Source organism: Malus sylvestris, chromosome 15, assembly GCF_916048215.2.
Source record: "Malus sylvestris chromosome 15, drMalSylv7.2, whole genome shotgun sequence".
Taxonomy (NCBI): domain Eukaryota; kingdom Viridiplantae; phylum Streptophyta; class Magnoliopsida; order Rosales; family Rosaceae; genus Malus; species Malus sylvestris.
The window spans coordinates 43,078,631-43,096,624 of NC_062274.1; the positions used below are offsets into that span (position 1 = coordinate 43,078,631).

The window sequence follows — 17,994 nt, forward strand, 5'->3', positions numbered from 1 at the left end:
AGGAAGCGCCATTTTTCTGATGAAATGAAGGAGAAAATGATATAAATGAGGCAGAAACGAATGATCAAGAACAGCGAGTCAGCAGCCAGGTCTAGGGCAAGGAAGCAGGTTATATTGAAGTTTAACTTCTTGAATCGTACACAAGATTTATGGTGTAGTTAGAGTTCCGGAAATACTCTCTTGTCAGACTATCAAGTAGTATATGTCACATTGTGAATTTGGACCATTGATTATGTTGATTTTCACCTGAATACGTGACTCATATTCATAATTTGACAACATAAACATGTTTAGCAAGAGAATATTATCCGTTACAATTAATTAGATATTTAATATGACTTGCAACTTATATTGAGTATTCTTTTTGTTTAATGATTTAGGCTTATACCAACCAGTTGAAGCATGAAGTATTCCACTTGCGAAAAATGAATGGTTGGCTCAAAAAGCAAAAGGTATCACCAGTGTCTCAAATTTCAAATAAATGACCACATGAAATCTATACCCTAAATTACGTTAGTGCTGAATGAAACTAACCCTAATACTGTACTCTTTTTTTTTTTTTTAACAAAACCAACTCCGGCGAACCAATTCAGCTCCCTACTAGCATCTGTTTCTACATGTTCTTTTGTTTATAATTGAGCTTCATCTATTCTTTTATTTATGGATTTCAGAGATTTTGGTTTTGCATTTGTGAGAATTGGTGTTTTTCATAAGATGGAAATTTCTTTTCTTTCTTATTTCTCATGTTAAGTACATGAACAAAACAGAAAAAATGAATTAATTCAGCACTGAAGCTTTAATTATATCATTTCTAATTCCTCGTTTGAGGTATGAGCAATTTGGTTCCCATTTGGTCTTGGCTTAAAGGCTGGTTTGGTATTGCTGTGCTTTTAAAAAAAAACTGTTTCTGCTGTGCTGTGATAATAATCAACTGTGAAATAATAAAACACTAGAGTATTTGGTAAACTTTTTTGTAAAAATGCTTTTGGAAAAAAAAAACAGTATGATAGTGTTTGGTAAACTTTTATGTAAAATAGCTGTGACTGTGTGAAATGACCAAAAAATGTATAATACTATATGACATCGATTTGAATAAAATTGAGTACAAGAAGTCAAGTTGATTGAGTTCATTCTCTCTTTTTTACCATATGACATCGATTCTAAAACTATCAAATCTTCTTTATCTGCCGAGGAAAAATTATCAAGAGGTAGCCCAGCGACCAAGTCACTCTTCTTCCTCACTTGGCACTTAGTCTCGCGCGACGTGCCAAGTGGACTACCCCCTGCATTAAGAATTGGACGGAGTCCAGCCCAATTTAGCTGGTGGAGGAGTAATTAAAAGAAGAATCAAATAAAAAGTGTGGAAGGCTTTAGAACAAACATTATCAGTGGTATTGAAAGTGCCCTGTTCACAAAGGGTATCCTTTGTCTCAAAGAGTTTGGGAAATTAGTGCGGACAAATGCTGAGATTATGATATTATTCTTTATCTATCATCTCTTTCTGTTTTGCTTTTTCTAGTGCTTCAACAAAAGTGGTTTGAGATTTGAGTAATGAAGAAGCTGCTAATTCACAGGAATTATGCTGCTGCGCTGCACTGCACTGCACTGCATTATCACAGAAAAAGTTAAATAAGCAAGATACTGACAGATCATATGTATCACGTATTAGGGTTTGTTGGCTCCTTTTTGTGGTGGGCACTTGGCAGCCCTAGCCTACTTGATGTATCACCAACGAACTTTTTAAGGTTTTCAATTTATTTGTCAGGGTGTTTGTCACACAATTACGTTATATTTTCAATCTATTTGTCGTATAAGATGTGGATTTAGTTCTTAATATTATATTTCAGGTCTATGACCTAGCAACCAACTATATTTTCTACCAATATTATACTACGCATACTAGTAACATTTCGTACTCAAAAGTTTTTGTAAAATGAGCATTGTTTCATTGTCCTGTTAGGTTGTTAAGAAGTCTAATTAAAAATGGGTCAAACAAACAATAGCTTCAAAAATAAATTATTTGTACCCTCTGTTATAAAAAAATCCAGCCTAGAGTTGCTTAGGCCCTGCCTAGCTAGCGGCTCACTACTGCTCCAATTAATCCTTAGGCATTTGAAAATTAAGAAATGATGCTTAGACCTACCTGACATACGCCTAGGTCGCAACTCTCACTTGGACAAAAAATAGATAACTTTCATTTTTTTCAACAAATTGAAAGAGACTTCTTAAATACTTGGATGAATTAACACTCATAACATGTTTATTCCCGATGTTTTCAATATGAATACTTTATAATCTATATGTCATTCTATTTTGTAATTAATATATCCCAGTACAATTATGTATTTTTTTTAAGTATAAGAAGACATTTATTTATATGTTTATATAACAAATTTAATTAAAATATTGAAAACAATTGTCTAGGCCTGCCTAGACGCCTATGTGCTAGACCCTTACTCCGCTGCCTTATTAGCATCTAGCACATTTTAGAACGTAAACTTGTACCACATTTATCCTATGATGATATTTTGATTTTGGAGAAATTAGGTTCTCATCCTTCTTTACTACTCCATTGATTAAAATCATATTCCTTTTCAATTTTTGAACAAGGTCCTTGGGTATTAATAACATCATTAATTTTTTCAATAATTAATTTTTTTTATATTTCTAAATATATTCATTTAATGTTAAAAATGTTACAATTAGTATATTTATATTTATGACTAAATTTTTTATCATATATTTTTAGTTTTAGTTTGTACCCATTTTTAATTTGCAACCCTTTTTTAATTTGTACCAATTTTCTTTTCAGTTTTAATTTGTACCCATATATTAATTTCTTTTTATGCCCATAGTTGTTAAAGTTTTGTTTGTATTTGTACCCATATTTTTTTTTAAATTTATTTGTACCCATTTTTTATTTTGCCAAATGTACCCATGCTAATTATATGTACCCATTCATGTCATTTTTTTTCAAAATTTTAATCTTAAAATGTACTCATTCTTAAATATATCAATTTGTTATATGTAAAATGTACCTTTTTTTTATATATAAAATCTATTCAATTTTTTTCTAATCCATTTTTAAACTTATATGGTACATTCTTTTCTCTTTGATTTTAAAATGTATCCATGTCAAGTTTAATCGAGAGAAATTTACTAATGTTATTAAGCCTAATATCTTTTTCTTTTTTTGTGATTTTGAAGAATGTACCATGTTTTGATACAATAATTTTTTGGTTAATTTTGATGAATACCCATGTTTATACACACACACACACAATATTATATTTATATTTTAATATTTTTAATCCCACAAATTATGGGTTTTTATTTAAAATCTCATTTATATAAACAACTAAAATTTTTTATTTTTAATTTAAAAAATATAGTAACATACATATAAATAAATTATCACATTAATTTTAGGGACTTCGATCAAAAATTGAAAACCAACAAGGTATTCATAGTTAGAGACAGCATAAAAAATCTCTCATTTTATATGAAGAAATTCACTATTAAAAATAATAATTTGTATAGTACATTGCGGTAGGGCTCATATTGGAGTTATAAGTTCCCTCATAATTAAATATTTCTCCTTTTAAAGGCCAATACTTTGCTCATTCTTCGGAAGGAGGAAAGTCTTCATGCTTCGCTAACGCAGTAAACACTTAACCGAATAATAAAGATGATCGGAAACACTATTGTGTACATGTAGAACTTATATTGTGTTTCTCTGTTATTATATGCTCAAAGTATTTACTTTTGTCCACCAATCATGATCATTTGATTTACTGTCACAACGCCCCAACTCTAATAAAAAATATCCAAGTTCAAATTTTATAAACGACAAATGTTGACTTGACGATATAAAATAAAAACAACTACAAAAGAAAAAGTTATTATATAGGAAGTCTGACTGCTCTTCGGGCAGCCGAAGCATGGCACTGTATCACTGCCCATGCTGCCCCATTGACCGTACTTCATTCATTTCCAACTTTAAGCTCATTCTCTCTCTCTCTCTCTCCACCCCACCCACCTCTCTAAGAAACACAGAGAGAGAGAGAAAGAACCTTTCTCCCCAGGATCACAATCCAACGGTTCAAAATGAAAGCCATTCCTACGCAAAGCTTCCTGATGCTTTAGAACAAACAACTCACTCTCTCACCAAACCACAACAGCTGACGACCAAGCTTCACAACTCTCAGATCTCTCTCTCTCTCTCTCTCTCTCTAAGACAACCAAAGCTTTCAGTACCAGCTGCTTCAAACTTCGCTAGCTCTCAGCTCTCTTCAGGTAACCACTCTCTCCGACGTCGTCGTTTTCTTCCCTTCCTAGTTTTCCCGGAAACTCTCCGGCTGCCTGCTATTGTTATTATTACAGTTTATTTTATTTTATTTTTCTTCTACTATAAATTTAAAATTAGTGAAAAAGTTGTAATTTTACTGGCGGATCTAACGGTGGGGCCGAGAGGGGGAATAGATCTGACGGTCTGTCTGGATCGTTGTCTGACTTGACAGGGCGTTCTGCGTACGTCGTCGAGTCCGTACAAATGGAGACCAAAAGGCGTACTTCGACGAGTAGTGGTGGTGCTGCTGTCGTTCAACTAGTCGAAGCTACGTTTGGTCAGCTCTTGCTGCTAACGTGCGCCTGGGATGCTCTTCTTGCTAATCTGCTCACCGCCTCTGCCTTGCTTTCTTTCGCTCAGGTGAGTAGTCCAGTTTTAGCTTTTTTCTTCTTCTTCGTTATATTTTTTTTTAATTCGAAATTACATAAAAATCTGCTTTCCAGTTTCCTCTGATTTTTCCTCAAAAATGTTTAATTACTACTGCAATTTATCATTATTTATTGATTTTGTTGAAAATATTCATTATTTATTAAATATTATTGCGAAGAATATGATGATAGGATATTCTGTGTGTGTCGTTTGTTTTGTTTTGCCAGTCAACAGTCCTCGTACAAGTTTATTTGATTGTTTAAAATATAAAATAAAATAAAATATTTATTTTTTTCTTGTAGTTCATCAGATATTTATCTCATCACCTGTCATGTCAGTTTGGATTTGGAAAATCTTTGCCACCTGTAATATATGTTAAAATTCCCCTTTCCAAACAAACAAGAAAAATAAAGAAAATCTAAATTAGGATTATTTGTACATCACAAATCATTTTTGGTTAATTTTTGCCTGTCCGCATCGAGTGGTATTTTTCAAGTGGTGGAAAGATATTAAGCCTTTGCATGATCGTTTGGATTCAAACTCCGTCAGTGATCATTAATTGATGATATTCAACTCCATTAATTGTTATATTCTTAAAAAAAAATATCACTAGACCGAAGACTACTTAGTCATATTATTTACATTTTGTTGTAGGTATTGGGTAGCAAAATATAACCTTTTAAGAACTCCTGTGGTCCTTTGGTTTCAGGATCCTTTCGTGCTCTCAGCAACTTGTGGACAGAAAAGTCATGGAGACAATGAGAGTGAGCATTCCAACTCCGAAGCAGTTGATGGGGACGAAGATGGAGACGAAGAGAAGAACAATGACGGTGGCTTTGGAGACACTGAAGAGGAGCTATCTTCGGAAGATGGAGGCGCTGGGAACAACCCTAATGGGAAAAGCAACAACTCCAAAGCCGGGCCCGGAGGAGAGGATGGCGAAGTAGGCGAAGTAGGCGAAGATGGTGAAGAGGAGGAAGATGGCAATAATCGCGACGACAATGAGGATGATGGCGAGGATGATGGAGATGAAGACAATGAAGATGATGAGGACGACGAGGACGATGATGAAGGCGAGGTCAAGGACGAGGAGGAAATTGTGGACGAGGAGGAACCCGAGGACGATGAAGAAGAGGACGAGGAAGAGGCCCTTCAGCCCCCAAAGAAGAGGAAAAAGTGAAAGCAGCACTTTTCCAATTTACCGACTCTGCAAATGGTGTTAAACTTTGTACTCTTTTCATAGGGCTCCGTTGCCAGAACTGTTTTAAGCTAATTTTATTGTATTTCGTACACATTTTGTTCCAATAATATTTAGTTTAGAGAGATAATTGACCCGGGATTTCATTTGATCACATCTTATTGGCTGCTAATTTCAAGGATTATAGCATAATTAATCTCAAGGATAGAGAGTAACTAAAGCTAATAATAATAGTAAAACTGCCGATCTATATTAATTTACAAGAATATACAACCACCAGATTATTTCTATGTACAAGCTAAATAAAGTTAATTCCAAATTAAAACCCTGCAAGAGTGTTACAGATCCCGGCAAGGTCCGCCGGCCTTACGTGATGTTCAAGTCTCTACCTTGATTTACCTGTCCGGTCCGAAAAAAGAGAAATTAACAGAAGAAACGTTAAATTTCAAGGATGCATAAATTAAATTGGTAGCTAGAAAAAATTTCAGATTATAAACAAAACTACAGAGACTGTCATAAATATAATAGTATTAGGAACATAATATTGGTTGTGATTAGTAAACATACAATATTAACTAGTTTCGATTGAAGTATGAACAATTAGACCGATTTTTGACTTTTTTTCAGTGACAATGGTAGTATTCAAAGAGTTCCAAGCATAAATTGTGAAGAGAAATATTCAAGCGGTGAACTTACAGAAAGCGGCGGATAGACCCCATTGTAGCACCAAATCATTTTCTTTTAGCATCGATGATCATGGCTCGAGTCCAATGCTCAATATCCTCGGACTGTGATGGTGGAGGGGGAAAAGTCGGATGTTCCACAAGATCCCATCCTTCAATAAGGGATTCATTCTTCTCTTCAGACAACTCAGTGGAACAAAGAAGGTTGTTTTCATTTAAGTTTTTCTGCATAACAAAAGAAAAATGTATGAAAATCGAGTACGGTATCTATGTATCCAATGAACAGCTATGTAACAAGATCATTCCTACGAAAGCAATTATAGACTTTCAAGGTATTAAAGTATCCCGTCAGATTTAGGGACCAATCAAGGATTCTATGATTGTTTATCTTTATATGCCCCTTGTTTGAACTTGGATCACATCATGTCAATTAACATGCTGCCCAGTAGCATATGCCAGCAGCTGGCCATAGTGAAGAAAAGGTGAGAAAAAGGAGAACAACGGATATTCCTTCAAAAGTCACGACAGAGCATAAGTCCTACTAATAGGGTAAACCAATGGCGTGATTTATTAGGAAAAAAAAGTACATAAACTAAGAACCCAACATCTCCTAACGAAACTGATTTTAGCCCAAAAACATACCATTAGTGCCATTGCATGTGCGCTATCCAACAGAGTGGTTGACGATATGGCAGAATTCACATTCCACACAGACTTGTTTAATTGTTTAACTTGCTTACATGACCTGAAAGTTAAAAGAGGAATTCTAATCAATGTTTATATACCATCCATGGCACGCCCGTAGAGTTCCTTGACAAGATATTGAGTATTAAGAAAACCATTTAAAGTCCAGGAATAAAGATCTAAAAATTGTTAAAACTAGATAATAGTTATTACTTTGCAAGAAAAAACTCTCTCAGAAGTTCAGGACTTCATGTCTGTCCAAATTTTTTTAAAGTTAACAGTTACTACTTCATTTCTGCACAATGAAACTGAAATGAAAACACACAACATATTTCACAAAGAAAGGAGCTATTGGACAATGTACCTCGAGCAAGCCATTTTCAACGAGAACACAGAATGAACTTCCTTGGAAGAAGATAATGTGGCCAACAATTTAGCAAATGCTTCAAATGTAGATACCTCAGAAGGGACATCTAAACATAGTGAGTTATAACAGTACGCTGTAATGCATGCCACACTTTTCTTAAGAAGTGAAATCCCTCTCTGCAAATCTTTGTGCATTTCAACACTGTGTGCAGAAGCAGAAGAATAATTAAAGCTACCACCAGAAGAATCCAGACGTGGTTTTCTCACGGATTCTATTGAAGCAACACCAAAATTATTACTTGAGCTCCTGTCAGACCAAGAATTTTCCCCGCTACTGGAGCAATAATTTTGGCGTGGTATAAAGAGGGGATATTCATTGCTGCAATAACATAAGTTGGTCAGTCAACAGGGTGAGAAATCCAATTATGCCATGTCATCTGATATATCTAGCCAAAGTACCTCCGAGAAGAAGGGTACGCATCCCAATAAGAATCTCTTTGCCATATCCGAGAGCAAGAACCCTGAAGTAAGACAATCCAAATTTAGCACAAAACACAGGTATAACTAATCCATAACTACTACATAAAAAACTTATTGGCACATATGGTTTGCAGGATTCAACGGGCAGGTTTTAAGGAAGCTTCAAATGTCTCTCCAGAAGCAAAGTGCACCTCCAAAATATAAAATATAAAAATGCTTTCACTGGAAGATGTTCCCAATGAAGGTATACTTTCCTCCCGAACCAAAAGTTTTCCCAATATTGAGAAAAATAAAAACAAATGTTATAAGGTAACAATATGAACAATTTAATTTGACACATAAATCACCTTCACTTTATATACAAGAAAATTTCAGTGAGTGTAAAATATCAAAGTTCCCCATTACTTCCAGAACGTTTTTGATATATTTTATAACCATCATTAGTACTTTTAAACCCCTCAAACATTTTGTCCATGGTCTTCAAAGAATATTTAAGTTAATCAGGAGGGTGAACTTACCGCAAAACCTGAGTTATGAAGTGCTGGAGCAGCTAAGTTATGAACAACAAGATTCAGGAGTTGAACCATGTACCTGCTCTCCAACCATAGCGATCGGTTATCAGTGTAAAATGTGATATCACCTTAGCTAAAAATGATCCAACTGGATATAATTTAACTAATAACAAAACATTAACTTCATAACAAATACAACAAGAGGAACAAAGACATTTTCCAGGAAAAGGTGATGAATCTCAGTAAGATAACATAGCAATTAAATATTATCAAGTTCCACAATAGCATCCTTCTTTAAAGCTTATCTGGATATACAACTTTAAATAGAGATTACCCCAAGGAAGCAGCAAGCTCTTCTGATGGAACTGAGTGTGGATCTAGCCCTCTTGGTAAGCATGCATTGCAAATTTGATCATATAGACCACCAGATCCATCATTCTTCTTTTCATCTACAATCACCTAAATGAAAGAATGAACATTAAAAAATTTAGATTTAACAACCCTAGCCCCAAACTATAGTAATGCTGTTTTTTCAAAATAAATAAATAAATTGGGTGCTCAATAATTCTACTTATAAGAGTCAGCCAAAAGCTTAACACGGTCATCAAGGTGTATCAATATAATTAAAAATTGAGTTCATAATAAAGAATACAATTATGATCATAACTTATAAGTCGTGTAAATAAGTCAAGACACATTTATTTTTAAAGTGCTTACCCGACGTTGGGGAAATAATTTGCATATTTGTTTTATAACTACTGACTGCTTATGAAGGCATTCCGAGGTAATGGCCATCTGCATTCAGAGAATGCAACACGCATTATTATTATTTTTCAAATAAGAGACATGTCAAGAAGAGAAGGAAAAAATAACAGATCACAGATATATCTCAAGCCCATCAAGACAGCATAACTTCAAAGTGAAACGGATCAAAATAAAGACATAGTTATTTATCATCATGCATTCTTGTACAAGAAAGCTATACTAATTTCCATTAATTAGTAAAGATCAAAGAAGTAATTATAGTTTAAGGAGTATTAAAATGACTTACATGCCCTAAGTTCTGAGTGCATATAAGGTTAGGATAGAACTTATCCAGTTGCTCCACACGATTCTTTCCCAACTGCAAATAGGAAAACTTAGAAGTCAAGATATATCTTAAAGATCGTCTGATGGAGTTAAATACTAAATTATTCGAAAACATGAGGTACCACAGAGAGGGCCGAATCAAGCACCCCATATTTGACTTTGAGGTCATAGGATGTCTTCTCAATCTTAGCCTTCCCTGTAAACATCTCAGTCAGTCTCACAAATTCATATAAATACATCAATGAAATTCAGCTTAGACAATATTTGACAAGAGGAACCAACCTTGCACAAGCTGTTCTTTATTAAGCTGGAGCTTTTCCTTTAATCTCACAAGCTTCTCATTTTGAAGCACTCTCCAATTTATTTTATCATCGGCCTTACCCTGAAGTATGTGTAAAGCATCAGTATAAGTGAACTATTCTGATGCCTTAAATTTGGAAATAAGTTGTACAGAACTCTGATGATTTCATATGCTATAGTCTACTGGAAAAGTGACATTAATAGGTTAAAGAACAAGAGAATATATACTCGTGTACACACCTAAGAAGCAAAATGGAACTTCCCAACGACTTTTTATCACAATGGACAAATTTCACATATATGGGTTACCCAACATTTATTCAAGATTAAGTTATTTAACGAAGATGAATGAGTAACCTTATCTTTATACAATAAATGATCATTTTAATTTTTAAGTAATACTGGAATGGTTTCATGTCACAAACCGTATTCCTACTCATAACCTATTTACAGTCCATGACCCATCTTTGCATCCTCAGAATATTTGATATTCCCCTTGGAATAAAATAGAGACCCTATGGAACACTTTCGAATTTCAATCATGTCAAAGTCCACGGGCATTTGCAAATACTATACTGCATAAATAATATCATGAACACAAAAGATAATATCTTGGGAAAAACCATTTTCATTCTACTTAACTTACAGGATTCTAGCTGATCATTCTATTTGGTGGAATACAGGCCATTTGAATGCATGCAAAAACAAAACGAAACAACAGAAAAGAAAGGGAAACCTCGTTTCTTCCAAGCTCCAAGACAGATACACACCTTTGTGACAAGCACTTCAGTCAATCTTGAATACAATGAATCACGACGACTCTTCAGTACCTTTAACGAATTGTTATACTCATTTAATCTGAAAACAGCAAGCACAATTATAAGACGATTAAAGAGAATTGTTATACTTATTTACCCTATAATGATTCGAATAAGTTCATAATATCACCCATAAATTCGAAAAAGGGTCAAAGTTCACATATCATACCTGTAATTCACACAAACAGCACAGATAGAAGCAAGATTTGAATTCTCACAAATAGCACAACTAGATTTCCGGTTCATCCCTCCGAAACAGCGAATCAACCTACGCCTTGTTGTTTGCTGAAAAAAAATCAGCATCCAAATCCGTTCAGCACCAATTCAACTAAATTGATTCATATACTGCTAATCATGTTAAGACTTCAAATTTCTTATACCAAATTTTGAACAGACGAACAGTAATAAATAATCGAACAGAATTGAGGCAGAGATTAGATACCAATTCAAATTTCAGCTAAAAAAAATTGTGTGAATGAAACCTAGAAGTTGCATATTTTGTTTTTTGTTTTTTTTCCTCTTAATTCCAAGCTGTTGGCAATCGAAAATCCACGAAAAAATAGAGGGAACACAGCAAGAAAAGTTACCGGCGGCTGAGTCGTCGGCGTACAATCTATACGACGGAGGTTCGAAATTGCGCGCAAAAATCTGTAATCTGAAGTGAAGTCGAAATTTTTGGGATTCTTTTCGTCTTCATCGTAATAATTTGATCACTGATGAGAAGGCGACGCCTCGCTGGGCGTTTGGCAGATGGAAAAGAATAAAATAAAAAATACGAAACTATAAAATGGGCCGGGTTTTTACAGTTATACCAAGGCCCGCCTTTTGAGCCCAAACCTCTAAGGAGAAATATTTTACGGTCAGTCACGTGGGATTTTTTATGACAAGTTACAATATGAGTAAACAACATAATTGATACCATCATAACATGAGTGAATTGGCAAAGCCCTGATGATAGGAACGGTGTGATGTCACACAAAAATATTAATCGAATGGACACTATGAACATCTTAATCATGGCTCAATTACTTAGGGTAAATTGATCAACATGAATATGACCAAAGGCAACATACAATTACAAATCGAATAAAAAACAATACTCAAATTAATATAAATGCACGTGCTATAACACAAATTGATTGATAAAACAAATGTATGACAGTCATGCTGAAAAATTACCCCATTTGAACCTACAACAGGTCCACATGAGTTAGGAATACAACCAACCAGCGACATATCATCGGAGATAAATCCTCAACCCACCTCAATCCTTGGTTACTGTCGAAAAACGAAATCAAGGTCAACTTTCTTATTGGGAGGTCGATCCACTTAAGTAGTCTCAACTCCATAACTTACTCGACCAAAACAAAAGTTCGCATATCTTTTTGTCAAGTGAATAGGTTAAAATTCATAATCTGACAACATAAGACAGCAAGTGAAAGCATATTAACAAGATTGCGCATTCAATTGTGGAGAAATAAGGCTTCCTGTTAATTAATTTAGCACGGAGGATGAGAAGGACTTACAATTGATTAATTTTCACACTAATGAGCCAATAATTTAACGGCTGTGTTGTTTACAGTGAAAAAAAGGCTTGGTGTACATCAGACTACAAAATCCCAGGACATAACTACAACATGTTTAACCTATAAGGCTGACAGATCATTTCGACGTTTGAAGTTCAAAGCTTTGTAGCTCATGCTACCAGGAACTTTAGAAAATCCGAAGATTCATGGCTACGGTTCTCTTGAATATCCAAAGTTGATCTGAGATAAATGGACGGCCAAGGAGATTAGTATTGATCTTTGTCACAGGAACTTGTTTTCGACTAACTTCTTCAACTCCTCCATTTTTTTAATGATCTTTGGATTCATGAGGTCTCTTGCTTCCCTTATTAGAGTGCCTTCCTGGCTGAAATGTTAAGCATCCACAATAGCCTTCATCCAGGTGTGCAGCTGCAACGGGGTTCTGACAAAATATGGCAAGGAGAGAAAAGGAGAGCATAGATGAGCTTTTGAAATCCGAGGATAACCATGAAACTTCTTACTATACCACGAACTTAATAGTAAGAGTAATTGAGTTCTTGATGCATACGTGAAAAGGTTATCAACATCCGTCTCTTCAAGTTCCTCTCCTGGGGTAAATAGATCATGTAAGGCAGCCAGAAGCTCCTCAGGATCCTCAATTGTGAGAAGACACTTAAGTATCCGAATTTCTTTTGGCATGAATCTCTGAAGATTACCTCTTGCGGTGATGTACAAATGATAAAGTACGTCCTTTACCTATTAAAACAAAGAATAAAATTAGCAGAAGCATTACACCACCAAACAAATGAAAAATTGTCTATCTTCTGTTTTTCTTCGTTCTTTTCCGTTGGAGGGGCACAGATAAATAATTCCATTAAGTAGACTATGTGTCTCCGTAAACTGTTCATATAAATAATTCTAGGATCGTCAATGACCCTAATGCTAAAATGTAAACTATAGCAGAGATCTACATGAGAGTCCAACTTTATTATATTGCCTGAATCCATGTATATGGAAGAGGTTGACCCCCTTCTATCACTAAGTAGTCAAAATGATACTTGTAAGTTGTATCGATCTTGCACCTTTGATATGTAACAATAGTGTTGCGACAGCTTAAATGTAAATTACGAGAGACAAGTATTTATGAGGCAAGCCATCATCTCACCTCATGCTCAACTCTTTGGCAGCTGACCAAGCTTTTGTGATCATCATCACCAATGCTAAGTCGAGTTGATTTTTCTCAGCCAAGTGATCGATCTTCCTACAAGCGGCATCAACAGTAGGAGAGTTGATCATATCTTGAAATTTCAACTCTGCGGCATTCAGTGCTTCAATGCTTTGCAGAATCATATGCTTTTACAGCAGCCAAGCACTTATTTCCAATACTTGCCAAAGCTAGTCATACAAAAATGAAACTTTAACAATTTTTACCCACAATATAATGGTTACGAAATTTTAGCCACACTGCTGATTAGAATTTAGGACAGATGTGTGACATGCTTACTAATGAAGACAGGACAATTATTTGTCTCTTTTAACAATATACTAAGTATATGATGGATGAAGGCAAGGAGGAAGATGGTGATTAAATGATACCAATATTTGTTAATGGGTTGCACTTTTTTAGAAAAATTAAATGATAAATAGTCTCACCAGTTTGCTCTGTTGGATTGTCGTAATAGGATTCGGCAACAGTGTGGAGATGCACAAAAAATTCTTGAGTGAAATCTTTGCGACGCCTGGAAACTATTTCACTAATTTCTGATTGAGCCCCTCTAACGACTTAAAGAAATTCATTGTGTCTTTGCACATCTTCATCAACCTTGAAAGAGTAGCACCCCAACACTGTCAATTTAGCAGCAAACAAACTCAAAACAAATTTAACCATCCCTTGAATAAAACAAACACAAACAGATCGATTCCTCATACTCATCATTAAAAGGGAAAGACTAATAATAAATTTCATCACTACAAGTGAACAGTCCTGAAATTGTAAACATCCGTTTAATCTTAACTCCCAACAAGTATTGTCTTAACAAAGACATGGTTAACTCACCCACATCTCAATAAAAGACATTTAGGTAACAAGTGCGATAGTATCACTCTTAAGCAGTTTATAATACCTACCTCTTTCAATTTCCGTCCAAGCCGTAGTAGCTCATGCTTCATTCCAGGATCATCCTCAGTATCTGCACGGTCCTGACACTGCTTATAGAAATGAGGCTGGATATCGTCCAATTCCTTGCTGAAAGCTAATAATCTTCTCCAGTCAGTTGGAGTGGGCTTGTCAACCAAAAAAACCTCAATAAGGTTGTCGCATACTCGGATCATTTTGTGGTCATCTAAACCCCCAACACCACCTTTCTTTTCCCCTTCCTCACCATTTCCGTTGGACTGATCTTCAACCGACGTGGGATTAGAAGATCAGAAACGGGCAACTCTTGTCCACTAGAACAACTATTTTTCACTGCAGTTGTATCACCAACCGTGGCAGCAACTACAGAGGACCACCGTAACCTGACTGGTTTTTTAACTACCAAGTCACAACCTAGCAGAAGTAACAGATATCTGTTAAAATCAACTTCAAAACAGCAACAAACATCATCAACACAGATACAACAACAGTACCTCCTAAGAAACCAACACAATATTTCCCAATTTCTTTGATACTTTTCGGACATGAGTTTTTTTTTCTTTTCGAACAAACGATATTATCTACACTAAAGGAGTGGTGAGTGGGCTAAGCCCCACAATGGACTAGTAATAATGTGGTTTAAATTCGCCTTAGGCAAGAATCGAACCTAAGATCTCTTCCTTACAAGTGAAGAGATGAATACCACTAGATCGTAATATTAAGCGGATTTCGGACACGTAATATATACATATTTATTTTTCTCACTTCCTAATTTGACAAATGACACACACAAAATTTTTGATACCACAGAAACACAATTACTAGCATGCTTAGTGCTAATTAAAATTACCCAGTTTACGAAGAATCGAAAGCAACGCAGCTCTCTGTTGCAGAGTGACTTCAAACCAGCAACAAAAACCCTCAAACCAAAAGCTCAAATTGTGAATTTGGAACCCCAAACGGGGGATTAAAACGACAATTACTTGCACACTACCAATACAGTTCATGAAAATCCCACTAATGGAGAATCAAGTACGTAATTATCAAATAAAACAACGGATAAAGTTCATACCTTAGGTGATGCTAGAAGATAGGGAGATAGATTTCGGCGAGGTTCTGATGGAGAAGAGAGAAGAGACGCGGTCTCTGGTGGCGGTTTTAGGGGCTCTGAGTAGGAAAGAACAGGAGGGTTGGAGGGTGGCGGTGGAAACCATGGAGGAGTTTGCAGTGACACCTTTTCAGGCCAATGAACAGGGTTTAGTGACATTATTTATTTATTTATTTTTAAAGGTTTCTTTGATAACTTTCAAATTGTTGGAAATTCGCCCAAAAACAATTTTTGGACAAAATTAAAGAAGAAATCATTCCCTTACCTTCATTTAATTTTTATTGCAAGTGATATTCGAATCGACACAAGGAGAGGAGTTATGGTTTCAATCGAGATGTATTGAGTCAAAGAGAAAGACTCTAATCACCGATAATTCATCACTTATTACTTTCGTTTGATTTTTTTAGTTATTATTTTCTAGTTTGCTTTTATAATCTCTTTTATTGAAACACACTAACTTTATCTGAATTACAAAATGATGAAATTTTGAGCCTAACAACAAAACAAAAACATCTGGCAAGAGTATATTTCTCAATTTGACGTGCCCTTTCTAGTGAAGTTAAAAAGAATTTGTGATCAAATTAATTAAAAATGAGATGAAGACCAAATTTATTTTAAGACAAAAGTACATTGTGGGATAAAGAAATGGAATAGTAAACCTCATATGCAAATATTAATGCACTTTTTTATTATGGAAAATAACTTTATTAAATAAAAATATCTCTAAAACAACATGTTCCAATACAATCAAGGTTCAAAGCATCTAATGCGGAAGCAGGGAAGCAATAATCCTAAAAGTGGGGGTTAGACACGGACATCCCATCATTAGCAAGCTTATCAACCACAAAATTAGCTTCTTTAGAAATATGCCACCATTGAATATTGAGAAACCTAGAAACCAACCATTTTAATGTCTTCAATAATTGAGATGAGGTGCCAAGGGGGCTTCCATATCCTCTTGTCCAGATCAATGATAAGCAACTTGAAATTTTGAAACAATAATTGATACAAACTAAATAAATAACTATTTCGCTAATAAACTAAACAATGTTTCTCTTCTCAATATTAAAACCCTTTACCAAATTCAAATATTTTTCCCAAACCTTCTTTCACCCCAACAAAAAAATAAAATTTTCTGTCAGAAAAAGTAATTTTTTTTTTTTTTTACTAAAACAATAGCGTTGGTGGGAGAACCATCGATGATGATATTAAGTGGCTTGCTTCATTTTTTATTTGGTGGAATGAAATTATGTTTTTAGGGAAGCAAACCTCATAGCAGATATTATTACCACCCTTGAGCACAATTGTATTCATTTATATATTTGGGATGAGTGTGTAGACCTGACATTTTAGACCGTATCCGTTAATACTAGTATTTTGATAGATGTTTAACAGGTCAGATCACTAACGATTGTACTCGTTAACAACCCGTTAAATAACGGATCACTTTGGATCAACCGTTACCACCGGTTATAAATTATAACCACACGGGACCTTCATACCGTTATAAATTATAACCACACGGGACCTTCATATCGCCCAAGCTCTCCGACCAGACCCTCCTCCGCTCCCTCCACCATCTCTCCCAAGAAATCTTCTCCCTCGAGCTGTTCCAGTTCCTCCTACGCTGCACCTCCCACTCCGTGATCTGCAGATCAACCCTCCTCTCCATCCTCTTCGAAGACATCATCCACAGTTAGTACTTTTAAATTTCTTTCATGATTTTTATAGCAGGCCGAGAGGCTAGAGCCTTCTTTATCTTCCTCGCGCTGATGTTTCTTCTTTCTTTCTCCCCATCTACTCTCTATCTCTCTCACCCTCTGTCTCACTCTCCATCTCTACTCTCTCTCTTTTGCCCCTTCTCTTATTCTCAAGCTCTCACAGAACTTTATATCCAAGTTAGTACCCTTTTCACTGTCAGCACCCTTTTATACATCCAGTTTTGAATTGTATAGAAATGCTAAAAAACAAAATGTTAATAGGTGAAATGGATCGGGTTTGGGTGACCCATTAGTTTAACGGATCGGGTTCGGATGACCTGTTAGCTTACTGGATCGAATTGAACTTGACCCAAACCCGATAAACCCAACCCGTTTACAGGTCTATGTGTACCTACCCAAGCTAAGAACACTTTTTTGTTTGATTCTTGAGGCTTTGAGTGTTATCGAGGCTTCTCTTTAAATTAATTTAGGAAACTTTAACGAAAAGCTTCTGATACTGTTCATTTTAACGAAAAACCACATTTTTACACTAAAAAGTCAATCATGATACTATTCACTTTATCCTTTATTTTATCCTTATCATTAAAACTCAAAATTTTCAAACCATTTTCATTAGTTTTCCTATTAATTTTCTTCTTCAAAAAAAAAAAGAAATATC

General features: G+C 35.1%; 2 protein-coding genes and 1 pseudogene across 4 annotated transcripts; 1 reads left to right on the forward strand and 2 right to left on the reverse strand.

Moving 5' to 3' along the window:
• Positions 1-3,920: 3,920 nt before the first annotated feature.
• LOC126603863 (uncharacterized) lies at positions 3,921-6,045 on the forward strand. The gene is made up of 3 exons (XM_050270863.1): positions 3,921-4,296; positions 4,521-4,708; positions 5,427-6,045. Exons 1-3 carry the CDS (start codon positions 3,942-3,944, stop codon positions 5,895-5,897), a joined length of 1,014 nt encoding a protein of 337 aa, XP_050126820.1. The 5' UTR covers positions 3,921-3,941; the 3' UTR covers positions 5,898-6,045.
• A 98-nt stretch (positions 6,046-6,143) lies between these two features.
• On the reverse strand, positions 6,144-11,586 carry LOC126603862 (uncharacterized). Of its 3 annotated transcripts, none has more exons than XM_050270862.1 (14): positions 11,435-11,586; positions 11,017-11,132; positions 10,800-10,887; positions 10,012-10,111; positions 9,876-9,925; positions 9,692-9,763; positions 9,358-9,435; positions 8,975-9,099; positions 8,647-8,719; positions 8,108-8,169; positions 7,647-8,027; positions 7,241-7,343; positions 6,612-6,823; positions 6,144-6,314 (listed from the first exon to the last, which is right to left on the reverse strand). In XM_050270862.1, exons 2-13 carry the CDS (start codon positions 11,091-11,093, stop codon positions 6,647-6,649), a joined length of 1,386 nt encoding a protein of 461 aa, XP_050126819.1. In that variant the 5' UTR covers positions 11,094-11,132; positions 11,435-11,586; the 3' UTR covers positions 6,144-6,314; positions 6,612-6,646. The 3 variants fall into 3 exon arrangements, with proteins under 3 accessions (XP_050126819.1, XP_050126817.1, XP_050126818.1); XM_050270860.1 differs by having other exon boundaries at positions 9,852-9,925; XM_050270861.1 differs by lacking the exon at positions 11,435-11,586 and adding an exon at positions 11,290-11,421 and having other exon boundaries at positions 9,852-9,925.
• Positions 11,587-12,314: 728 nt separating this feature from the next.
• On the reverse strand, positions 12,315-17,287 carry LOC126602996 (uncharacterized protein At4g37920-like; annotated as a pseudogene).
• Between the last annotated feature and the right edge of the window lie 707 nt (positions 17,288-17,994).

Excerpts from the sequence above, each read along its gene's own strand:
- LOC126603863 (XM_050270863.1), top strand. The coding sequence starts at position 3,942 with ATGGCACTGTATCACTGCCCATGCTGCCCCATTGACCGTACTTCATTC. Across the intron at positions 4,297-4,520 it reads TAGCTCTCAGCTCTCTTCAG|GGCGTTCTGCGTACGTCGTC; the intron begins GTAACCACTCTC and ends CTGACTTGACAG. Across the intron at positions 4,709-5,426 it reads CCTTGCTTTCTTTCGCTCAG|GATCCTTTCGTGCTCTCAGC; the intron begins GTGAGTAGTCCA and ends CTTTGGTTTCAG.
- LOC126603862 (XM_050270860.1), bottom strand. The coding sequence starts at position 11,093 with ATGAACCGGAAATCTAGTTGTGCTATTTGTGAGAATTCAAATCTTGCT. Across the intron at positions 9,764-9,851 it reads TTGATTCGGCCCTCTCTGTG|TTGGGAAAGAATCGTGTGGA; the intron begins GTACCTCATGTT and ends TCCTATTTGCAG. Across the intron at positions 8,720-8,974 it reads GAGCTTGCTGCTTCCTTGGG|GTACATGGTTCAACTCCTGA; the intron begins GTAATCTCTATT and ends GTTGGAGAGCAG.